Source organism: Mustela nigripes, chromosome 1 (assembly GCF_022355385.1).
Source record: "Mustela nigripes isolate SB6536 chromosome 1, MUSNIG.SB6536, whole genome shotgun sequence".
NCBI classification, from domain to species: domain Eukaryota; kingdom Metazoa; phylum Chordata; class Mammalia; order Carnivora; family Mustelidae; genus Mustela; species Mustela nigripes.
Window position 1 is genome coordinate 237,470,990 of NC_081557.1, and position 25,863 is coordinate 237,496,852.

The window sequence follows — 25,863 nt, forward strand, 5'->3', positions numbered from 1 at the left end:
TGAAACCCCAGGCGTGTACCACGGGGACTGTGTCTATGTGAGGTCTGCACAGCCGCTTGAAAGGGGGGAGGAGGAGGAAGAGAGCAAACAAGACTAATTCCACAGAGTCTCGGGAGTACCATAAATCCCACGCGAACCAAACTTTCCCTGAACGCGTGCACTTTGACAGAGGTCGTCAGATGGAACCGTCCCCATAAGACAGAGACACGGGCTCAGGGACCCTGTCTCTCGTTGTGTGCCAGAGTAAACTTTCTGAATATAGCTTTATTTGGAGGCACAAGCTGCTCGGTGGAACTTGGGGTTTTCTCATAATTCAAGGTAGGTCTTTGTTATTTTCCCCTCAAATAATTTAACTTCCATTTTAATTGATATTCCAATGGAAACAAATTATTTGGATCAAATTACTGTTTCATCCAAACAGCTGGTTGAAATGTTGCATCTTCTGGTGATAAAAAAATCACATCCTTTTTTTTTTCTAAAAATTTTATTTTTTTTTCAGTGTTCCAAAATTCATTGTTTATGCACCGTACCCAGTGCTCCATGCAATCCGTGCCCTCCGTAATACCCAGCACCAGGCTCACACCACCACCCCCTTTCCCTCCAAAAACCTCTCGGTCCACAGTCTCAAATGGTTTGTCTCCCCCTCCAATTTCCCCCAACTTACTTCTCCTCTTCATCTCTTTAGATTTTCCCTAAAATGAAACCAGTGTTTTTAGTTTTTCTTAGTCTGATTTATGAAATGACATTTCCTCCATTATCATCCTATAGTGGCTGATAGGTCAGATTCATGTTTTATGCAATAACTAATTGTGGGAAGCCACAACTATGCCACTTTATTTAGCCATAACTATTTTGATTTTGTACTCCGATCACTGTTCGAAAACCATAAACAATCAACAATTGTTCATTTTTAAAGGTCATAAGTAACAGTTGTAGGATTTTCCCTTCCCAGTACAAGGGTGCCGTTGCGTAACGGAAACGGGCCGTGTGTGCAGTGAGTACGTACAAAACACGGGGCAGAAGTCGTCTCGGCTTCCACACCATGCTCCGTCATGACTGCTCGTTCTCTCTGTCTCGAGATCGAATGGGTTTTTTTTGGATGATTTTTGATCTGTTCCATGACATAACTTGAGTATCTTTTACTTGGGTTTTAAGTGTACAATATTTTCTTGGCATTCAGAGACAAGTAGAAAAGCCTTAGCTTCAGGGGCCATAAAGTTCTTTTCAAACAAAACAAAACAAAACAAAAAACCAAAACAACACAGAAAAGCTTCTTCAATGAATTGGAGAAAGATGCAAAAACACTTAACAGAGACTTGACATTTATTGTGCAATTTTATCTCCAACAGAACATGTGGCATTCTAGAGGTATATGAGGTAATAAAATCAATACTCCAGTTAGAACACCTGAAATAATTGGCTCTAGTAACAAATGTTTCTTATAATTAAAAATATTGAATGTTTAAAAAACTCTTATAACATTTTAAGTTCCTAAAAGAAATGTGCCTAACACTTAAAAAACAACTTACTTTTCTATATAAATTGTTCACAAAAAAATCTTGCTATTCTATATTACACTATGCATTTATAGTTTTATTAACATATCCCTAGTGGGGTATTAATTCTACACAGTACCATCAAATAGAAATTATTCATAGAGAATCAACAAGACTCCAACAATAAAAATATTAGAATCGATGGATTTGTCACAGTTTCTCCACAAGTGTTCATCATAGAAAATAGAGTAAAGGCAAGTTGGCCCCAGTGTTAGGCTACTACATGAAGGTCCAGAGAGGAGAGACAGAGAGGTGATGCTTACATTGGACAGGGCGGGGGCTGGACCAGTGACCTTGAACCTTTCGGGACCCATCTCATGGTCTGCCATGCCCTGTTTCCAAGAAACACAAGCCAGGCCTGCGTGGCCGTGGCAAGCTCTTGAACTTAAACACAGCCAAAGCGATGTTAAAGCCGTCACTACCGGAAAGAAACGACAGATTACTGTATTTTTCCTACAAAATTTTCACAACAGTTCTCACAGTGACATCATAAATGAAATCCCTCTCTTCCAAACCAGACTCATTGATTCTAAGGCTACAAATACAACAAATGTGAAAAAGTGAATGAAATGTTAGCTAACTGATGCCCAGTGCCATTTCTAACATCTAGGAGTTCCCAAAGAATATCACTTCACTGAGTTCAAATTTTTCCTTTTATATCCCCACAATTTTGTACAGGAAACCTATGAAACAAATGTGAACACATTATCATCTGCAACACGGAATCTCAGGTAAGTCAAGTCTTATGCAGAAACCTGGGCGGTTACCAGAGGAGATACGGTTTATAGGGTCCCATTTAAACATCAACATACTTTAAAGGTGGCTTTTAATAACAGAAATACCATCTTTCCCTCGATGCCATACATTAAACAAAATCCATTCCAAAGTGTTGATGGGCTTTAAGAACTCTGCTCTGACCACAGGGAAAACGGAACTGGTCACCCCGCTTACTAAGCCCAGTGATTCTCCACTGTGGGTAGTGTCCTTACAGATCGACCGGGACAGCAGGAACCGCCTCGGAGGGTGGTTGGGAGGGTTCAGAGGAGAGAATGCATTAAAGTGCTTAGGAGAGAACCCGGCACATCAGAACGCAAGGACGGTCAGCTACAGTTAGGACACTTGTGAGCGGTCTGGGAAGGCCTCAACAGTTTTCCAACATGGCCAAAACCAACGTGGCCATTTGAACTGGGGCAGTTATTTTGGAAGAGTCTTCTGAGTGGATGTATTTTCACATGAACTCGGGGAACTGTGACTGAACGGACAGGACACCCAGCCCTCGTTTCAGTCAGCTGTGGAGGGTCACGAGGAACGTTACTCGGGCCCCTCGTACCACAGAGATTTGGTCAATTTAGAGCTTCAGGAGGCAAAGTGACCAAGCCGGTCAATGGGTGAACCAAGTCCAGTCCTCTTGGTGCTTCCTACAACTGGACACAGCACAGAGGATGAGGGTGGCCTCTCCCAGGTGGATGCTGTCAGATACGGCTGGGAGTTTTCCACTCGAGGAGGCAAGTCCTGGTGGCCTGGTTTTCCTACACTCCATGTTGCCGGGTATCATTCCTTCGCTCTCTAAAAAACACGAATGCCACTGGCTGACGGAGCAAGTAACTGTGCAGAGGACCATCAGCTGGGGAGCATACATTATTCCAAGGGAAGTGATGATTTTTATTCAGTACTTATACGCTTGAAAGAAGCCATCACTATGTTTACAAAAATATATCATAATGATGCATACCGCTGTTTAGACACATTTACATTAGAGTTCTGACTCAAGCGCTCGAGTTGACATGTTTTGCCAAGAAGTTATGGCAAGTGTTGCCACATGAAACGTACACCAGCAAGACTTGCACCATATGTGCAAAATCATTTTTCTATTACATTTCTAGAAATCTGTATATGAGAGCTGTCAAAAATTATAGATCTGTACTGTGAAATGACATACCAAGGAATGAGAAAAGTTCGGTTTAAATCTTTTCTAAAAATACAGTTATCCGAGAATGAGATCTTAACAAGCGACTGAAATCTGAGAAAAACTAAGGAGGTAGTCAGTGGGCAGCGGGTTGAGATTCTGGAGCACAAGCTGTATGACAAAATCCAAGTGAGGGCAAATTTAGGTTTGCTTTTCTGAAAATCGTGCATGTTTCATCTCACATGATGCCCCATCCATTTTCTGAGAGCAAGCGGAGGGAGGACAAGACATGAAAGTTGGTAGGAAAATGTAGAAATCATGAACCTGCAGGATCCCAAGACTATATTTTTGTCTAGACTTGGGGAGAATGTCTACTATTGTAAGAATAGCTACTGGGCTACAGAAACCATTCCACACATCTGACACAAGGAGTAGTTGGATCAAATAATACAGTGTAACAATTTATACCTCTATAATCCTGATAAATCTCTTAGGTCCATGTGTTTATGGCTGATGAAGAGCCAAGAAAGATCCAGAATATAAATTCACCCACGTGCTCTACAGCTGTGAAGTAGCTGCATCCATCTCTCAGTTCCCTCACCGAAGGAGAGGGCAGCCATTTTTTTGCATACACTCTGTCACTGTTCCCCTCCATTCCCTAGTAAAACCTTACGAAACACCAATGGTGACAGGAACCTGAACCCTGTGGCAGAAATTGGGAACGCTAACAGAGAGATGCCCAGGTTTCAGGGCCAGATGAAATACTTTCAAGTAAAAAGGGAAGGTATACTCTTCCGCGTTTACAGATTTCCTCAAGCATTGAACTTAACACTGGGCTGACTACACCATGACACTGTGAGCAGCGTACCTTCCAGAGACCATGAGAATTGTGCTTCTGGTAAAACTGCTCCCACGACAGTTCTCTCCTCTGTGGCTTCCTGGCCTACGACCTCTGACTCGGGCCACGGGAGGGTTGTCCCGAGCCCAGGGGAACGGCACCTGGGCCTGCCCATCAGTTTGAAAAGCAGGCATCCTCTCTGTGATATCGTCTTAATTTGGGAAGTCACGAGACACATCAAGACACTGTCACTGTCGAGGACTCTCCTGATCGCCGCACTCAGGAAACACACCTCGGACAGGTAACGATGCCAGCCACGCCTTCCGTGCCAGGGAAGGCCTGGGTCCTCCCTCTCTCACCAGGGCCGTGGAGCACAGCTGCGTCCTGAGCGGCTTTAACTTGACCCATTTTGTGCCAGTGCTAAAATGACTCAAGGATGATTCTACAAGCTGACACGAAATGAAGCTTCTAGTCACAAGCAACTTGTCCAACTGCCAACAAAAGGTAGAGAATCAACTCAAGAAAACGAGCGGCCCCCTCAGGTCTCCAGAGATAACAGGAAGGAAGACAGAGCAGCGACAGCATCTGGGCTTCCTGGGGGTGAGTTTTTACAGTCTTGCTCTGTTGAGGGCACACGGTCTCACCACAAATCCGTCAACGTCCTTTGCGAGCCCTGATCTGAGAGTGAGGTGACCATGAGGCCCCCACCGTGAAGCAGCCGGAGAGCTCAGAAAGCGGCCCAGACCGCACACCAAGGAGAGGAGATGGTGGGTATCTCCACAGATGCTGGGCCGCGCTTCCAGGGACGGTCAGTGGGCGGCTCAGGTAGTGGCCAGGATCACAGGATCTAGACAGACAGACAGACACACATACACGGCAAAGAAGGTCATGGAACACCTGACCCAGGGCAACTGACCCTAGGCCTGGGTCCAGGAGAGGGATTCGAACTGGCTGTGCAAGGCTGAGGAAGCCAGTGATCTTCCTGGGTCTTGGTTTCCTCAAGTGCTAAGAGATGGCCAGCGTTGTGGAACACTGGAAAACAGACTCTAGAGAAATAATTCACCCGGGAGGCGGGAGGGGAGGGAGACCAGGTGTGCCTGTGGAGCAAAGGCTGTGTGCGACCCTGTGGTTTGAGAGGCAGATCTACCCTAGCAGCCTTCTCAGGTGATGCTAACTACAGCCAAACTGAAGGTTCCCATCACCCTCTCTCACAGCAGTGGTGCGAGCCCTTCATCTTTTTTTTTTTTTTTTTTTAATATTTTATTTATTTGACAGACTGAGATCACAAGCAGGCAGAAAGGCAGGCAGAGAGAGAGAGAGAAAGAGGAGGAAGCAGGCTCCCCACGGAGCAGAGAGCTGATATGGGGCTCGATCCCAGAACCTTGAGATCATGACCTGAGCCGAAGGCAGAGGCTTTAACCCACTGAGCCACCCAGGCGCCCCACTAGCCCTTCATCTTTAAACACGTACAACACAAGGCTATGGAGACTGAGGACAGAGATGCTCTCATCAAACACCTCAGTCTAGACCAGCACAACACAGAGATATACGACGACGCTTAGATGGGGAGACATGCCACACTTTCAAGCTTGCAGGGACAAGACAGGAGTTTTTTGAGCAGTGGTCAAATACTGTTGCTAAAGGGGGAAAAAAAAAAGGCCACTGTCCTCAGTGGTAAGGATAACTAAAGCCTAATGCGAAAAAGACAAAGGTAACATGCTTATGGTGACAGTTTGCGCCAGACCAAGATTTCCTGTCACCAAAGGATCTTGTAAAGTATTGACTTCTCAGACCTCTGGAAACTCCTTGAAGAATCTCTTTCTCTGTCTCTCGGTTCCCCTAACCAACATCACATTTGCTCTTATCATTTCCTTTACTCACAAATGTTAGCCAACTTGCCCAAAACAGGATTGAACTGTTAGTTCTTCCCACACCACCGAACAGATCAGACAAAGGACCATCTCTATAAACATTAAACCTTTCAATGGATGAAACTCATAATCCTAACAAAAGCTAAAGACGGGCCTATTTCCAGGACCAAGCATATAGCTGATGCTAACTATTGAACATAAAGGATAATTTACTGTCTCACAAAAAATGGTTACAAAATGCACATGAACTTTAAATGAATGTCCAATCAATTTTCAAAACCCTTAGTCGTGTCTGTAGACGACATTAATAGCCTTCAGTAACTTCTGCCCACTGAGCCCTAGGCTCCACAAAGAACGTAACAGTCGGATTAAATACGATAGAGGAGGCTGCTCCCGCCAGCCAACCCCGAAGTCCTCACAAACAGATTCTGGTATCTCCGTAGTTTGTACGTAAGGAATGCTCCCGAAGACAGTAGTCATTCACAGAAGGAGCTCAACCAATTAAACTGGAGGAAACAAGTGGGAGTTTAGTGTGAACTTAGCCAGAGCTTGTAGTTCAAGGGAACTACATTGGGGGGCGGGGGTTGGGCGGGAAGGAGATGCCAAACAGCAAAACAGTTGGGATGAAACATTTTCATCAGTGACAGTAAGAAACAAAAGTTTATGCAAATTCTAAAGATCTACTCAGAGGAAGACCCTCATATTTCAGAGCAATTACAGACAAGCCCATTGCATAGTTGTCAGAATGGCCTTGAAGCTGTGTGTACACAATTCCCGAACATCTGGTCAATTCAGTGAATACCATCAGTCATACCACTTGTTCGGTCTTCAGTGCGCCGAACAGCCGAGTGGTTAAAACTCTCATTGCTCAACCCATCACTTTGGCATTGCATCAGCAAAGTCTGAGTTAAGGCTATGGAAACTGTGGGTCTATGAACCTACGAAATCAAGCATTTGAAAAGCGTTTTGGATCTTTGGAGATTTCTTGACTGACATAACGAAAACTTACTGTTTGTAAACTCCAGAGATCATGTAGTGCCTTTATGATCAACATAGTAAAAATTTTTTTGGGGGGGTAGTTTATTCTATTTTTTTCAGTTATTCTAAAACAACTGAAAAAAACCCCACCTGATTTCCAATGAATCATTGTCTAGCAGTGACCTCTTTTCTCTGGGTTTTTCAATGCTGAGACAGCACAGTGTCACTTATCCTATGTCTTTGCTGAGAAGTAGGAATTCAGGTCTTTGGAAAATATAAAGACAACTTATTTGAATTAAAGTAAGACAATGTTTGTTCGTTGTCCCTTAAAATAACTCCATGTCTCTGTCTTCTCTACTCTAACCTGGCCTTCCATGGGGACTGGCTCTGCTCGGGAAGCAGAGCTGACGTGAAGGTTTCGGACACGTGACCAGGAGCTCCCCTATTGTTTTCAGCCTCACTGTCTAGCTAGCAATCAATTCAATGCAATTGTGGTTCTTTGCTTTTTGTAATCTCCTGAAAGCCTGTTGTAGGTCCCACAGACTTCCCAAACAACCCTAACATGGATTTCTGTTTGGGAATGGTGGCATACGGTCAGAGACTTAAGGTTTGAGATGTGTCCAGTCCGGCAGAAGGACGTGCTTTGGACTCGCAGGTGAGGGTAACAGGATGTGGAAAACTGGAACTCGTGAGGACCAGCTGCTCCAGTGTCAAGATTCTGGCCACTAATCCCCGGACCCATCCTGGGAATTTTTATTGAAGACCTCATCCTGGGAAGCCTGGTGGTCGATCCCTTCATAGAATGAGCCGCCGTTGTGCAGGAAAGTCCCCACCGCCCGCCCCTGCCGGGCGTGCCCCACGGCGTCGCTGAACACTTTGTTTATCTGCTCCTCCGAGGGCATCCACCAGTCAGGGTTGGAGGTACAGTGCATCCTAATGAATTCTGTGGGAATATACACAACAATAAAGAGAGAGAGAAAAACAGCTGGTTTTTGCAGAAGAGGGCGGACAGGCTGCTTACACATTTACAGAAGCTCTACAGGAAAAGCTTTATGGGAAATCCAATGTAATGCTATGATGATGTCACTTCTTAGACTCAGCTGATTACATGGAAGTCGTCTACTCTTGTGCAAAAGTAAAAAATCACGTGAAGTGAGAAGGTGATCTTCGAAGGAACACTGGCTAGTGGAATGATAGGCAGATCTGATTTATAACATGGACTATACACCGTGGGACAAAGTCATGGTGCATTTCAAACCTACATCTGTATCTGCTCACATCATTAGAATTTTTGGTGTTTCTGGAAACAGCAGATCTCACTAGCATGGTGCTCTTTGACCAGCTACTGATTGGCAGACTAAGTTCCACAGGATAACAAAATCTCAGGGGCTGAGAAACTGCCTGGATTTTGGTTCAGAAGAGGTTTCCACGTTCTTTACATGTATTATAGGTTATACTTATTTCTCTGATTGGGATATCCACACATGTACTGACAGATATTTCTTAAATGCGATTTCCTCTAAATATTTAATTTCACCAGAAAGCAATTAGCATGCCCAGAAGGGTGAATGTATAAAAAGGAACCAAGACTCCGATGAGACAGACTCAGCCTCCCTTTGGGTCGAGCTCACGCGATCTTTTCTTCTGTTTTCTCATGGGGTCAGGGCACGTGCAGGACTCCTGCCTCGCTATTTTGATATGGACACTTGTAAACTGAAGTGAGTATTTTGGAAAAAGTTCTGTCAAATTCTTTGCTTTTTGCACAGCTGACTGGGCAGAACAGTCCAAGGTGACTGTTAATTACACACAGTTTCTTCTCCAGCCCTGCTCCCTCTACAAGACAGCAGGTCCGGTTGTAGGGCTGGAACTGTCTGAAATGACTGGGTGAAATCCCGGACCGACTTGCACTTAGGAGAGGCTGATGCTGTTTAAGTACCCAGACCCCAGTGATCTCAGGAACTGAACCATGCCCATCTCCACAGGCAGCCTGTAGCTTAGCAGAGAGCCAGGGACAGCCCCTTCAATTCTGTGCCTGACGTGAGAGCCTCGCTCGCCTCACCAGAGTCCCAGCCCTGGCTGCCTTACTCAAGGGAATGAACAGTGTTTACTCAGCAACTCATCCTGCAAAATTGCCAGAACCAAACGGCTTAGCTTAGGGGGCAGGCCTGGGAAACACTGCAGGATAACTCCCTAGTAGTCCTCTTCCTACCCCTCCCACCCCTACTGTAGTCAGTAGGTATCCACTAACTGCTGCAGTTTCCCCGTCTCTGATCCCCCACTCCTGTCAACACAAGGAAATACGGGCTAATGGATGAGGGTGCCCTGACCCCGCACCTCTGGGACCGTGCTGCTCTGTGACGTCTGTCAGCCTCCACTCTCTTCTCGGCGGCCACTGCTGACACAGGGCCTTCTCTGATACTGTGGCATAGACTACTGAGAGCTCGTTCTGTTACACAGACAGGACGCGTCTTCACAGGCCCTCTTCCCCCTAGGGTCAAACCACCTTCAGAAGCGGTCAGCCTGGGGTTTGGTTCCATCCCAAAGCACCCCATTTTCCATCACTAAAGTGTCCAGTGTCTGAAGTTTCCTTGGCTGCTCTAATCTTGCTCACCCAACACGGACCTCCACCCGGGAGCCTTTATGAAAGGAATCTGGGTCACAGGAAGGCCCTAGAAGCTCAGCTGTGGGGACAAGCCTATAAATGTCTGGCCCAGCTGCCCCCACACAGACCACCACTGTTTTCTGCCTCTGTGTTCTCCACCCAGGGGCATCCTCCACCTGGAGGCCTGTGGGTGTGGCGCCTAATGAGGCTTGAGCTGGAGGATACAGATGCTGATTAGCCCACCCGGACTCTACCCGTGTCACAGGGGGTCAGGCGACATTCTCAGGGCAAGGCATGAGGGCTTTGGGGTGTATGTTAATCCCTCAGTTTCACTCACTCGCTGCTTAACACGTAAAACGTTGAGTAACAATTTCTGGAAAGGGATACAGTGGTGAGGCCTCTTGTCCTGACTCCCCATACAGGCCCCAGAGCACCTTCGTGGAGTACAGTGTTCCCAGGAGAGCCCCAAGCTCACAGACGTCTCTTTTACTCTTGGGGGAGTCACTGTCAGCTCTGATGCTGTTGAAGAATGAAGGAAACTGTGGCGAGTTCGCCAAGACAGACCCTGGAAATCCCCACCACCCACTGCGAGTAAGTGGAATTTTCAGACTGGCCAACAGGGGGTGCTCTGGATGCCTAGCTGACTGAGGTGCTTCCATTCCAGATGGTTCCCTCAAGGCCGGGCCACCCGAGCTAAAATCACCTGGGGTGTGTGTGTGCTGTGATGAGCTGCAGTGCATGCCTCCCCCTTCTCCAACTCCAGCCTGCTCAGTCAGAAGCTTGCAGTAGGCCTGAGGAATTTCAGCTGCTAAGAGAGTCTCCCTGTGCCTCAGGCAGACTACTGTTGCAGAGCACCCCGGGCATCCCAGGAGGGGATGCTGGAGTGTCCTTGCTGTACACCAAGGCCTTATCAGCAATAATGTCTCCTCACTGTGACTTCCTTGCCAGGAAATATTTTGTTCCCCTGTCTGGAGTAAATTAAGTTTTTCCAACCAATAAAATTATTATTGAAATATACAGGTTAGTACTTGAGCTTTTTGATATGAAATTTTTCAGGTGTGAACAGTGTTCCTGTTGGCCCTCAATGCTTCTACCTGTCTATCTGCACCCTCTGAACCAACCGTCTGCCTCCTGACCCTCGTCCTCACCCTCTGTCTGGCCTACCAGTGTGGGTCAGCTGCGAAGTCATCAGCTGCTCGTACTGAGGAAAGGTACCATCAGAGCAGTATTTTTAATAAAGAGACTTTAAAAAAACTAACAGAATAAAGTCTGATTGGGCAACCCGATACTTTAGGCACCCCAGTATTCAGGAAGATTAACTTTAAATAAATCGAAGGAGTTGGGGGCAAGTCCTCTTGAGAAGGTAGCTGGGGGAGGGGAGGGGGGCCCAGGCTGCAAACGGAAACAAGGTCTTTCATTTTCCTAATTCTTAAAGAGCCCCCCATCTTCCCTTCCTCTGTGCGATCCCCCACGCTCCAGGTTGGCTAGATGGGGCCTTCTGTGGCAGCAAAGAAAACCGGAATTCAAAGCGTGAGACATGAGGTGCTATGCAATGTTTATGGGCCGGGAAGTGAGAATGCCAAGGCTAAAGCAAACGGAGGTTTTTTAAAGAACTTCTCGATACCGAGTAGATGGGCCACATGAAGCCTAGAGAGGTCTCAGCGGGCAAAACCAAAATACAGTCAAGGCTGAACACTTGCACGGGAGAGCCACAGCCAATGCGGTGAAATGAGATCACAGATGGCGACACTGAGCGGAAGGATGCAGTACCTCGGAGGCATGTTACTTTAACTGGATCCAGAGGGCGTCTTTCAGGACCTGTCTCTCCTGACTGCACTGACCTTTTCCTTTTCCCAAGGCCGCATGAGTACTTAAGCTCATCGGTTGTGAAAACAAATCTGATGAGATATCGAAGGAGCCGTCGCCCGTCTTTCTTGGAAGAATTTACAGCCTCGTCCCACTGTTTGCTCGTTATGTAGACAGGATAGTTGTTCAGCAGCTGCTTGCTTCCCTGGAAAAGCCAAGTATTTTCTCATTACCCACTTAGCCAGCCGGGCCAGCTGGCCAGCCAGTGGAGGCGATCTCCATTTCAAAGGCAAAAGTGCTTTTTAACCAAGTGGCTGGGCTGACAATGAACCAGGTATTGAAGAGCACAGGTAATTGCTCGCACTCAGAACGGGCACTTTTCAAATTACATTTGCATTTTCTGTAACAAGAGCCAATGAGGTATAATGAACACCTTTGAAAGAGGAGCTATTTATAACTTGCATTTTAACAGGTAGGTTAAAATGTGTCAAGATCCAATGACAGGGAACACTATTTAAATATAACCCGTAACTTTCCCTTTCAATCTATTCAAATATGCAAAAATGACTTTGAAGAGTGTGATCAAACAGGTCTCTTCATCCTCTGGTTGGCGGTTAAGTATTTTTAGAAATGATGCTGGTGGTCTATTTTCGTAAGGTACTACTTGTGTTTAATTCACCGAACACCCGATAGCCATCGCGTAACAGTGGAAATGGCATTAAAAAGTGGATTTTGAAAGGGAGGGGGACTGCGAAAACCTCCCAAAAAGTCATCATTAATAATAATAATAACACAAACCAGGTTTCCTCAAATGATAGCTTCTGCAAATGCCACTGTGTCAACTCAAAATTTTTCTTCCTTTTCATCTTCTTAATTTATGTCTGCTATAAAATTCCCAGGCTCAATTGCAGCAGTGGGACTAATTACAGGAATTTCTGTAACATTTATAAGCCATGTTTAGTCAAATCCACCTACACAACCATTACTTTAGTTCTGGTTGTCCATAAAATTCTACAGTCCAGGACAAATTAATTAACCCATGATCTCAGTTTTAATGTACTCCTTCCCTAGTAATTAAGGTGTACAAAATAAAGAAGGAAAAACTCATTCAGTTTTACAACTCTGCAAATTTACTCCAGGTGATAAATTTGGCGCTGTTTGGGTCTGATACGGTTCTATTTCAGAAAGTGCTGTTAGCGAAGCCCTGAGAAGGGCCAATGGCCCAGCAGCCGACAGGGAGGAGGCAGCCCGTTGGTGGTCGTGGAGTCCCACTCAAGCAAAGTCACCACCCCAGGGTCCCACTTCCTTCAACCGGTTGTATGTGACTCAGTTGCCTTCTGAAGGGAGGCAGTTGAGAGACACACGAGTTGTGCTCTGAATTTAGAGCAGCTGGAGTTGGAACTGTATCTTGGTTCGGGTCTTATTTGTGTTTCTTGAGTAAGTGACTTCAACTGGTTGGACCAAAGCCTCCCTGTTTGTAAAACAGGAAGAACTAAATTATCACGGGTTTAAGATGTGAATACGTGGGGGCAGAAACCAACCCTTGGCTCTGGTGCTATGATCAAGACGGGCAAGAGCCCAGAGGTTCCGAACTTTCCTTAGCCGAGGCTACCTCTGGACCGCACGAGGGGCGAGCCGGGCTGTGGGGGTGCGCGGGGGTGGACGACGGAGTCTGCAGTGGTGCAATGGAGAAGCAAGGAGGAAAAGATGCAGAATTCAGTGAGCCAGGCTGTGGGGGCCAGAGGAGTCAAGGTGACTCCCAGGTGAGCTGGGACGTCCTTCCCAAAGAGGAGGAACAGATGGGCACGGTAGGGAGGAGGAGGCTGAGAGCAAGCAGAATTCTCCTGCTTCCCATGCCCCGGGAATGAAGAAGGGGTTACGGGGTTCTGATGCTCTGTGTCCTCAGTCCTCAGGGCAGCTGGGGTGGGGGGGCCTGGGGAAGGCGGCATACAGGACTGGGTGCCTCAGACCCCAGGCTGTGTCAAGAGTATTTCTGTGGAGGAACATCTCTAGTGACTGTCACCATCTCCAGAGCCAGCGAAGCATAGCCTGAGGCCAGCCCCTGGTGCCCCGCAACCCCGGCCTCTCTGGCCCTCACAAGGGTGCCACTGGTGCAAAGGCAGAGCTGGGCTGGGGGGCGGCCACCCCCACATGCACACCCTGCAGCTCTTTCTGTCAATGCAAGGACAACAATCCCAGCTTGCAGGTGTGCAGGGAGGAGACTACCCGTCTCCCCACTGGGAGATAAGCCCAGGAGGGCGGCGGTTTCCAGTCGGCTTTACTTGATGCCGTAAAGAGCTCTTTCTTTTTTTTTTTTAAAGATTTTATTTATTTATTGGACAGACAGAGATCATAAGTAGGCAGAGAGGCAGGCAGAGAGAGAGGAGGAAGCAGGCTCCCCGCTGAGCAGAGAGCCTGATGCAGGGCTCGATCCCAGGACCCTGGGATGATGACCAGAGCCGAAGGCAGAGGCTTTAACCCACTGAGCCACCTAGGCGCCTCCGGAGAGTTTTTTCTTTCCTCTCTTCTCTGTTCTACTTTTACTGCTGTGCCACTTGGACAGAGCTTCTGATGAATTATTAATTGGCAAAATTAAAGAACTTCAAGGAGAACAAAGAAAGGGGCTATTAAAAAAGGGGTACTGGGGACAGAGAGCGTCTGTCAGTCCTTAGTTTAAGACCATCTTCTCAGTTATGGTTCTTGTAAGTACACCTCAGCCTCAGAACTGCAGCCCGAGCAGCTGGTTGTTAAATCTTCTATTTCTTTAAAGTTGTACAAGTTTTTTTTTAAAGATTTTATTTATTTGAGAGAATGAGTGACAGTATAAGCAGGGGGAGGGGCAGGGGAGAAGGAGAAGCAGGCTCCCCACTGAGCAGGGGACCGGACACTGGGCTCCATCCCAGGATGCTGGGATCATGACCTGAGCCGAAGGCAGATGCTTAACCGACTGAGCCACCCAGGCGTCCCTAATGTTGTGCAAGCTCATCGGGCAAGACAGGATTCCCGCAGCGGTTTGGCCGAGGATGTTAAATCCTTTCCCAAGGTCTCACAAGGCAAAAGCAGAGCTGGGAACTTGGTCCCGGAGTTCAGAGCCTGCTCTTAAGACCAGAGTCGAGTCCGTTTCAGGATGAGAGCTGTCTGAGATGAGGGAGCTTACAGCCCAAGGAAGGAGCTTTCTCGAATCCTTAGAAAGAATCCACTTCTACAGAAGAGCTCAACAGCTCTCCATAAAATGAAAGTCTCCGTAAGTGTAGAAATACCATTTGGAGGCAATTTTCATCAAGAAAAAGGAAAAGAAAGAAGAAAGTCATTTACGGCCCCAAACAACTCAAATGCTCCCTGTTATGGACGAGATTTACCACACTATTTAAGCATAGTTAACAGAAATAAAATGTGATCAATAATACTAATGAGAAAATGTCCATGTGCCTGAAATGACAGTAAAAACAGCATAATAACGATGATGATGGGTAATAAAAGCTTAAATATTCCTATGCAGAGGAAATGTAGATCTGTCCCCTATTTTTATGTTTCTATAGAATCCTGATGGCATATTCTCCTCAATTAGTCACCAACAGGTTATTAAACTTTGATCTATGAGTCACTTGGAAAAAAACAAAATGAACAGCGCTCAGTAAAATGTATTTAAACTCACAAACAAATGGAAGACCTACGTATGCATTAATATTTAAGTAAATTCTGAATTACTCTGTGAACACAGAGAGTATGGCAATCAGGGAGAGCTTCTTGGAAGAAGTGGGCTTTTTGGAAGTGTTTTTTTTTTTTTTTGCACAATAGAAAGGTTAAGTTCAGAAAGGTGGACCCTATTCTAGGCAGCAGTGAAAGGATTTTAAATGTGTGATATTCATTTTGGATCTGTAGTTTGGAAAATTAGCCTTCCAGTGTGGAGAAAGGAAAAAGAATCCATCCTAATAGTCCAGGTACAAAGTGTGAGGAAGGAGGCAGAGAGGAGGGAGACTCCTCAAGGTAACTATAAAACAAGCAGATGACACGTATGAGGAGGAGGGAGGAGTCTGTGATGCCTCAGAAATTTCTGCGGGGATTGGTGCTGCCTTTACTGGAGAGAAAACCGGGCTAGGGATGGATAGTCAGAGGCTGTGCTGGGAGTTCGAGGGTGCAAGGTATCCCGCTGTTGGTCAGGCAGGCTGGAGACTGGCAGCCCAGATCTTCATCTGGGACTTGACCTGCACGCAGCTGGTGTTCAGAGAACACGACTGGGTGGGGGAAGGGCGGCGGACAACGAGGGAAGGGGACGGACGGCGGCATTCTGAACAACAGTGGATGGAAAACTCCTTACAGCAGGAGAAGGAACGGGGAGCCAGGAGAGTCCTGACACTGAGGCCAAGGGAGAGCATGGAGGAGGAGGGTGATGTCCTGGGGAGGACAAACGGGCCCCACACGGCACATCTGGGAGAGTCCCCAAGGCCACCTGCAGCGGACTCTGGGAAGCAGTCGAGGTGCAGCCAGATTATGGGGGGTAAGAGCAAGTGGAAACCAAGAGTGGAGTAACAAACACAGGCCAGACTCTCAAGTGTTTGATCCCCAAGAAAAATGAGGTCACCGTTCTGTTAGTGCCTTCGACAATAGTCACCGGGGATGCCCGTGGGGTGAGACTGGTGTCCCACCTTCCCGGAGCCAGATGCAGTGTGGGACAGTCAAGGGCTGACAGAGGCTGCTGGGGCGGGGGGGTGGGGGGGCAGGGCAGCAGAGATGAAAGGGCAGATGGGGGTTGGGGTGGGCATCGGCAAAGGGGAGGGAGGGGTGCTGCTTCCTGGATGGGGGCGCCGGGTGTGCAGGAAGGTAGAAATCAGTGTGGCAGAATTCACTGGATTGAGTTCAACTTGGTATTGCTTACTTTTTGGCTAAATTCAAGAGAGGGTGGTGGGACCAGGGATGGGGGCTGGAGGAAAGGCACAGAGACCTTCGAAATAGCTTCTCCAAACTTCAGGGGAAGGGAGTGATGGCCAAACAGGTCTCACGCAGCACCCGGGGGTAAGAGGGTTTCAATGCATCCCAGATTGGCTCCCGCCTTTCCATCCCGCGGTCTCTCTTACATGCAGAAATGTGGAAAGGAGCAAGAGCTCATACTTCTCCCGCAGGGGAGGCCTGGGGTCAGGGTGGGAAGAGTAGGTTTGCTGCTGGATCTGTGAAGTGGTACACACGAGGATGGAGCCTTGAGATGGTTGGTGGTTTTTTTTTTTTTTTTTTTAAAGATTTTATTTATTTATTTGACAGAGAGAGATCACAAGTAGGCAGAGAGGCAGGCAGAGAGAGAGGAAGGGAAGCAGGCTCCCTGCTGAGCAGAGAGCCTGATGCGGGGCTCGATCCCAGGACCCTGAGATCACGACTTGAGCCGAAGGCAGAGGTTTAACACGCTGAGCCACCCAGGTGCTCCGAGATGGTTTTAATAGACACGGAGTGAGGAAGGCTACGTGATGGTGAGGTAAGAGAGGGTCAACGGCCTGCCGTCACCAGCACGAACGACTCACCCTGCCAAGGGAGGGAAACTTAACTACGAGAAAAGAACTTATCAGTCCAAGATGTTCCTAACCCGGGCAATTCCTTCTTTCACTGGATTTAGGTTCTAAAATTCGTAAGATGAAAGTAACACATATTCCAAACGGAGCCTTGAGAATCTTGTAGGGATGTACCATGTTTCCACTGACCTGCCGCTCTCAGAACAGGTCATCGCTCCTGCACTTTGGAAGAGACTATGGTTGCTTCTGTTGCAGTCCAGAGGAAGAAAAGTTCTGGAGCCCAGTGTCCGGAAGACATCCATCTCACACTCGAGAAGCCCACTCGGTGTGGGAGGTGCCTGAGAGCAAGGCGCTTTCTGGAACACTGGCTCTGCCAGAGAAGGGCAGCTTGGTGTCTCCATTTCAGCCTTTCCCGAAAGAAAGCCTTCAGACTGGTCTCCACTGTTCAAACTGCTGTTTCTTTATCTCCCCCGTCCGCGTACAGCGTTCAATCTTGGGGAGTTTGGGTACATGCGCGCTCTCCCCTCCCCCCACTGGTATTAAGAACCCCAAACCTCAGGAAGCCAACACTGTGTCTCACTAGCCAACGTGCTCGGGTGGACCCTGTACGCTATCAAGAAGCTTCGTCTTAAGGAAATTTCGAGGGACCCACATATCCCTTTTCGCCAGACACCTACCTCGGTGGGCTGCTCGGCGGGCTGCGGGACCAGGAGCTGGTTGTGGTGCTGTAACACGGTCTTCAGGTAATCCAGAACAGTTTGGCAGGGCACTGCGGGCAAGAAAGGGTGAGAATTACACAGGAGCTATTCTGTGACAAGAAAATGAGAGGCTTCGAGGTTTAAAAAGAGTTTTGATGCAAACTTCTAAAAAAAAAAAGAAAAAAAAAGATTATTTTCTAAAGGAAACGGAATCTTCTTTCTTTTGACATCCGTAGTTATTTCAGTTTGTAAATATAGAACAGATGCTACGGTTTGGGGAGAGTTTTTAAGGCTCAGCACAATTCACTAAAAACTTTTTTCTTTTTTTTTAAGATTTTATTTATTTATTTGAGAGAGAGACAGTGAGAGAGAACATCAGAGGCGAGAAGGTCAGAGGGAGAAGCGGACTCCCATTGGAGCTGGGAACCCGATGTGGGGCTCGATCTCAGGACTCCGGGATCATGACCTGAGCTGAATGCAGTTGCTTAACCAACTGAGCCACCCAGGTGCCCCCCACTGAACACTTTTAAGTCACAGTCACTCTGAGATGAATTTGGGTCAACAACCACTCACAGAAGAGACGTTCTCTTGTTTTCTTTGACTCAAGCTGTAACATTAGCATCCAGTGATGCTTTTTAAAATCAGGGTACTGCAAACTAATGTTTCACCAGTTTTAAATCAATAATACAATACATGTTTTTAAGGACGGATTCACTCCTAGCTCTGCAGTAAGCAGGAGGGCCCTGTGCTATAAACCTGCTTCCCTCCGTGGACACAGCTGCCCGGGGTTCCCACGGAGCCGGCCCGGTGCAGATTCAGTTACAGTATCTTTCGTTAACTGTTGCACTAATTTTCTGAAGCTCAATCTCATAGATTCACTGAATAATTACAATAAAACTGAACAGGTATTAACCCAACATGGAACCCTGACATTTTTTGTACCACTGCATAAACAATTCCTACATCTTAAGATTTCTATTAGAGCCCTTTCACGAGCAGTATTAACTAATGGCTTTTAAAGGTCTTGGTAGCTTAGTCAATAACCTAATTCATGGGAATTATTGCCACTATCTGTCTCAGCTGTGGATTTTCTTAGGCTGTTTTTGTCACATTACAGAAAATAACAAATATTTAATCTAAACCCCAAATTTAAAGTATCACTTTCTGCCTTCTCCATTTTTTCTTTTTTTTTTTCGTTTTAAAGATGGTAAACAGAGGTTATCATCCTTGTCCACACTGTTGAAAAGCTGGACTTTTTAGGTGTCATCACACTGTAATGTAACCAATCAAAACGTACATCAACGTCCCTTTGAAGAAAATGAATGACACCAAGTATAAGCAGCTTAAGATTTTTTTCTTTTTGTCAAAAAAAAAAAAAAGTGTTTTCTTACATAACCATCCTTCTGGACCTGTGTCTTACAGTCCTTGAACACAGTCTTCAAATTGGAGAAGCATTTGCTGAACAACCAGAAAGTCAATGAAAAGAAGTCATGCATACAGATGATCAGTTTGGAGTAGGCCTTTTGTCAAAGCAAAGTTCAATAAAACCTGTCAAGTACCTCTAATTTCACCAGCCTTTTAAAAGTTTAACCCACATTTACCCCAAGGATACAAATGTAGGGATCTGAAGGGGCACATGCACCCCTACGCTACAGCAGCAATGACCACAGTAACCAAACTATGGAAAGGACGTATATGTCCATCGACAGATGAATGGACAAAGATGATGTGGTACACACCACAATATACAATGCAATACTTTCGGCCATAAAAGAGAATGAAATCTTGCTGTTTGCAACAACGGGGATGGAACTAGAGGGTATTATGCGAAGTGACATAAGTCAATCAGGGAAAGGTAAGTATTATAGGATCTTGCTGATATGAGGAATTTAATAAACAAAACAGGAGCACAGGGGAAGAGACAAAAAAATGAAACAAGACGAAACCAGAGAGGGAGACAAATCAAGAGACTCTCAATCTTAGGAAACAAACTGAGGGCTGATGGAAGGGAGGTTGTGGGGGAGGTGACTGGGTGATGGACATTAAGAAGGGCGCCCGTGATGTAATGAGCCCTGGGTGTTATATCAGACTGATGAATCACAGATCCATACCACTGAAACAAATGTATGTTAATTAATCACTTAAATAAATAATTTAAAAAAAAGGAAAAAGAAAAAAAGGTCTAATCCATTTTACTGACACCACAGCAGGAAAGAATGAATCTTCTGTTAATGGTATTAACTGTGGGGGAAAGCAGGGGTCCTGAGAAGCTAGTGGAGACACGAAACTGTCTGCTGCTTGAGTTCTGGGTTTTCGCTCACTGTGTGGCTTGTGGGACCCCAGGAAACTTTTGTGTCTGGTGTCCTGCCCCTGGGGCTGTGCGTGAGGTTCCCAACAGCAGCACTTTGTCCTTCTTGGTTTGTGGTGGGAACCAAACGCAGCTGTCCACACGCCAATGTTTGCCAAGTGACACGGGCAAGGTATTACTCTGGATTTAATTTGGAAGTTTTAGTAAAATTTGCAAATAACTTGCTGACTGATGAGCATTTGAATGAAACATCTTTTGACCCCTTACCCACATATTTTATAGTCATGATGTTGTTTATGAAGGGGTCCCTGGGTGGCTCAGCCAGTTAAGTGCCGACTCTTGGTTTCAAGATCAGGTCATGATCTCAGGGACCTGAGATCGAGCCCCGTGTCAGGCTCCAAGCTCAGCGGGAGCCTGGAGATTCTCTCCCTCCCTCTCCCCTGCCCTTGCTTGCATGCACACACACGCTCCCTCAAATAAATCTTAAAAAAAGAATTTTATGAAAAAATGTTTAAATGAAGCACTAAAATGCTTATAAAACTGAATATTCAACATGACCTCAACTATGTTATGAATAATTATATACATAGAGATTAGAAAGAAATAGATCAAAGTGTTAATAATAATAATTGACAATGATTACATTTTAGGAATAGGATTATGGTAGCTATTACCACCAATCCTGGTAAACCAGTTTTAAAAAGTTTCTACAGGGGGCATGTATAATAATAATTTAAAAGCTGTCTGAAGAATGTTGATGTATTTGCCGCCTCCCCTTCCTTTGGCATACATTACCTTCAGTGCTGTCTGTACAGCCCTGGAAAGGCCTGGAGGCCAGCTCTCCCATTCTCCACACTCCCAGTATTTAGGTAGCAGTGCTAAGCGATGAGCAAGGCCAGCTGATTCAAATGTTGGAAGAAAACGGAATTTTGTGCGCATTTACTTGAGGTAGGAGCAAGTGGGTCCTGCAGGGTGCTATCCGGGCACAAGGCTAAAGGCCAGGAGGCCGAGACAAAGCTCATATCTAGCCAGATACAAGACAGAAACAGCCACTGGGCACAGTGCCGGGGCCTCTGAGTCATCCCTTCGGGTCCCTACCCCGGTCCTGCCCTGCACGTCCCTGGCCCTGGTCCCCACAAGGCAGAGGCCTCCAGGCCCTGCCCAGGACAGGGCTGGAGCATGTCCCTGCAGTGACATATTTGGAACGTCACTCCCTACTGTGCTCTCTGGAGGGCTGCCCAGATTTTTACATGGGAAGCTGCAGAATCAAATGAAACCTTTCTGAGGAAAAGAAAAATAAAGTCAGTATGGAAAGTAGAGACAGGGGGGTCTACTCAAGAGGGAAGTGGCAGGGAAGAGAGTACCCTGACCCACAGCTACATCGTGCAGCCTCCTGGGAGAAGCCCCGGTCAGTGAGAAGAAAATCACGGAAAACCTCCTGTCCTTTTGCCCTGCTGTCCTGTCAGCCCGTGGCTCCGTGCACATGCTGCGGACTTTCCCAGTGAATTCAGGGGCCCCTGGAGATGAGGAGCAAGGGGCCTGGGCTTTCTGCAGGATTCCTGCAGTCCAGGGCAGACACTGCGCCTTTGGCTTTCAAGGGATGAGACAGTGAGGTCAGGGCTCCCAGCAAAGGAGCAGCAGGATCCTCAAGGAGCTGATTATATCCCAGACGCCTTCTCATCTAACTGCGTCCTCATGCTCGTTCTGAATATTAAGCACATCACTCTTGCTGATGCAGAAGCTACTACTCAGGCCCACTGGGTGGGTTTCATCTACTCACTTACGCACTCTGCAAAGGAAAGGCAGATACACCTACCAGGTTTAACGAGACACTACCTGAGGAACCAAAAACCGTAAAAACATCTATTAAAGGGAAGGGAGAACAGAAAGGTACCTCAAATGTTCCTACTATCAATCCTGATATCAATAATTACTACCTGCCCACCCCGTAATAGCATTTTAGAACACACATCAGAGAATCTGGGAAAGAGCAGAATGACTGGGAGGAAAAAAGCAAGTTAGGAAGACCTTTGGTGTCAATAAAACCTGAGAGAAATGGGTTACAAATGCTCCACTGGGTATCTAAGACATCTAGATGAATGCGCGACTCTCAGAAACAGACGGGCCCCCTAGCCTGGATGGCTTGATGGCGTCACAGTCAGGGTTAAGGTCATTAAAGCCACACAGACAGGGTCTTCGACACATTATCAGGCAGTAAATATCACTTAGTGGACAGAAAGACGTGGAAATGGGTCCTAAAGTAATTCTTGGGTACTTTTTTCTCCTTAATGTACTTCCTCTGGCACTAGGAACTGTCTGATTCTGGGCAAGTTACTCAGCCTCTGTTACCTCATCTGTAAAATGGGGATAATTACCCACTGTATATAGTTATTATAAAGCAGAAAGTGCCCAGTAAACAGTGCCCAACGTAGGCTGGTCTCATTTTACGAGTAGGAGCCTAGTGAATTCTTTGGAAGTCACTTAAGTGACTTCGTTGTTAGACTAGAAAGTAAAAACTAGAAGGTTCTTCCCAGGAAATCTGCTCCAATTCTGTTTTCCCACATGAAGGATGCTTCTTGGGTCTTGAGGATCTAATTTTCACTGCAGATCATTACATTAAAATCTTGATCAGGGCTTCTCTAGCATTAATTACTCTACTTTGCTATATCACTGTTTTTACAAAATACACCATTTCTATGATTTTAGAGGGAGACTGAAATTATTTACCATCCTCTGAAATTATTTACCATGCCATCTATGCGCTTGTATCATCTTTAAGTGCCCTTTTCACATAGTGTCTGTAAAGTCTAAGCTCTTGAACTGTAACTATGTAGAAATAAACCATAAGCTTTCAGTAGTCCTCAGCCTTACAGAGGCACCATTATGCTTCTGCTTAGGACAATGTCTCGTCTCTGTGGAATTTCACTGACCTGTGGAGATGCCACAACAGGCCTGACACAGGGCTCAGATCTGGGACACACAGCTGATGTGTCATCATCTCTGTCCTCGAGCTTATACAGCCTGCTTCTCCTCCTATCAGGACACTCGGGAGAGATAGAAAGAGTAAAAATCTTCCCCAACACTATCACAGAAGTATGCATGAGGTACTACGGGAAGTGGTTAGTCCTGCCTGGGAACTGGGGGAAGAATTTGTTACAGAGGCAACAGTCAGCTGAATTGGGTCCTGGAGGATGAGCAGGAGTTTTTCAAGTGGGGAGAAGGAGAATATGTCCTTGAGCTGGGAGGAACAGCAAGAGTAAAAGAAGACCAGAAGCCAGTGTCAGGCTGCTCAGGAATCCCCAGTTGTCCACTGGCGTTGGAATGCTTGGCATACAGTGGGAACTGGGAGTCAAGTCCCCAAAAAGGGACAGGAAAAGAATCATGAAGCGAAGGTCCCCAGGTATCATAATGGGTGCTGGAATTTACAGACCATGTGAAACCTGTAGAGGCTTGTCAGCCACGGATGATCTGGGGCTTTTCAGCAGGGGAGACACCGGAGTCTGAGAAGAGGTGAGTGGCTATTGCACATGTCCATGCTGAGATAGGCCCGGATGAAGAGTGGGGAGAGGAGGAACCCAAAGTGATGGGCATCTGAGAGGCGGAGTCCAGAAGGAGGCTGACGTGACGTTAAGTGTGACAGGTGCATCTGAAGTTGCTAACCCGGGTAACTGGCTGCGTGCTGACCTCTTTACACGGCAAGACTACTACTTAAAATCGAAGGATACCACTTAAGATTTCTGTATTACTGGGTGCAGGACAGTTTCTCTCACTCCCTTAAAGTTGCTGTTTGTTGAACTTACTAGCAGATCTGGGAGACCCTCATTTGCTAGTTAGTAAAGGTAATACTTCCAACGTTCCAACAGTATTATTAACCTCACTGTACAGAAAGAAGAAACTGAGGCTCAGAATGGTTAAGGGAGTTGCCAAGAACCATAGGGAGTAAATAGCAGAAATCCAAACCCAGGTTTGACTCCAAACCCATTCTCTTTCCCCACACATCGCTCTGTCTCCCTCCATCTCACGGCCCTAGCAAGAGTTGTAATGACTTCTACCGATTTCTAATGAAGAGAACTCAATCCTGCACTCCTCTGTTCCTATCATTTGCTCCAGGTTCTTACTCAGAATACACTCCTGGGTATTCTGAGAATACCTTAGAATCCCCACGCTTCTGCGGACCTGAAGCTGCCCTGAATGTTTCTGCACAAGCCCTCGTGGACGCGTGTGAGCGGGGGGCTGGTGAGAGGACCCTGGCATGGCCAAGCTGCTTTCACTCCAGGATTTAGCTGTTGCAAAATTAGTTATCCAAAAACCTGGCATTCCTGATTTATCTTTTTAAAATCTTCTTAGGAAATGACAACTGTGGACTAATAGGATCAGGGCTGCCTAATCCAAGGTGAGTTTTCTGGTTTGTACCCTCAAGTTAGTAGTCCATCCTCATGATCCACGCTTTCCAGCTGGCCAGCTTGCTACCATGCATTTGAGAGCGTTGTGCCCACGCACGCACGTGGGGCTCTGGCAGACACCTGCGGGTCACCGAAAACCCCGGCAGCCCGATGCGCTCTCTCCCAGCTGAGGTCGGACAAGGGAACTCTCTGCCTGTTTCAGCTCTTGCGCTGTAGCAAATGATCTCTCCGTGTGCCACGTTTTTCGTATTTGTGGGCTTTTCGCTGGTGGGCTTGCCATTTAAATGGGACCCCGAGCGCAGAGCTGGAGGGCTGTCTGGTGCTCCCGTGTGCAGGAAGGCTGCGATGAGCCTCAGGGAGAAAACATGGGTCGGGTAAGCCTCATTCACAGCAGGATACAGTGCGGCTGGCTTTGAGTTGTGTTATTCCGACAACGCTATTAAATTAGTCTCTTTAAACAAAAACATACATAAATATGCATCAATCTGTTGAAAAAAATGTGACCAGAGGTCCTCAGAAACCCAGCTCTGTATTTCCCCGAGGGGCGACGCTTCAGGATTCGCTAATTCAGTGTCGACAGTGACTTTATAGAAAGTAACTACAATGAACTGTGCAAACTGTATTTTTCGGGTGAAAAGGGTAATAAACTACATCTAGAGTCGAAAGGCTTGGATTATAACTCTAGCTCTGCCCCAGGCTTTGCCTGTCCTGATTTCAACCTCTTTGTCCATCAAGTGGGAAAATTAGTATTTGTTGGGAGAGGTAAAGATAAATTGAGATAATCCTAAATGTGCTTTTTAAAAAGTAGGAAGTCCTTTAATGATGTCAGTAGTATATTTCTGTATATTCGGCACTTAGAACGTCTCAAGGTATTTTTAACATGTCGTAATTATTTTACTTTGGAAGTTATTTTCTAAAATTACATTTTATGATTCTAAGACCCACATTTTTTCATATTTGCTTGTTCAAAGAGAATTCTAAGGGACAATTATGATTTGCAGCGTGTTTTTTTTTTTTCCTTTTTAGTGGAATACAGAATGCTGTTGCATCTTGCATTCAGTGGGGTCTTAAATGAGATGAGGTACGGGATTTTACATCCACCCTCCCTCGGGAGCTCTCTCACCCCGTGCTGACCACAAGCTTTCTAAACCAGGGCGCTGGCCCTAACCTGCCACCTTCTCTGGGAAGACAGTTCCCCAACATCTTCCTTCTTTCAATAATGTCTCAGCTTTTCGTATTCCTGATCCAAATATCATTTCCTTCTGTGGCTTTTTACTTTTTTTTTTTTTTTAAGATTTTATTTATTTGACAGTGAGAGAGAGAGGGACAGAGAGAACACAAGAAGGGTACAAGCAGGGAGAGGGGCAGAGGGGGAGAGAGAGCAAGAGAGAGAGAGAGA

At 46.4% G+C, this 25,863-nt stretch overlaps 1 protein-coding gene across 3 annotated transcripts in view; it reads right to left on the minus strand.

Moving 5' to 3' along the window:
• Positions 1-1,247: 1,247 nt before the first annotated feature.
• Positions 1,248-25,863, minus strand: part of BEND4 (BEN domain containing 4) — a 36,995-nt gene continuing 12,379 nt past the window's right edge. For 2 of the 3 annotated variants that reach the window (XM_059383285.1, XM_059383280.1), the window contains 3 exons: positions 17,733-17,824; positions 11,522-11,762; positions 1,248-8,092 (listed from right to left, as the gene is read on the minus strand). In XM_059383285.1, coding sequence (XP_059239268.1) covers positions 7,875-8,092; positions 11,522-11,762; positions 17,733-17,824 — 551 coding nt within the window. In that variant the 3' untranslated portion in view covers positions 1,248-7,874. The remainder of the gene's footprint in view (positions 8,093-11,521; positions 11,763-17,732; positions 17,825-25,863) is intronic. The other variant, XM_059383293.1, reaches the window with a different exon arrangement.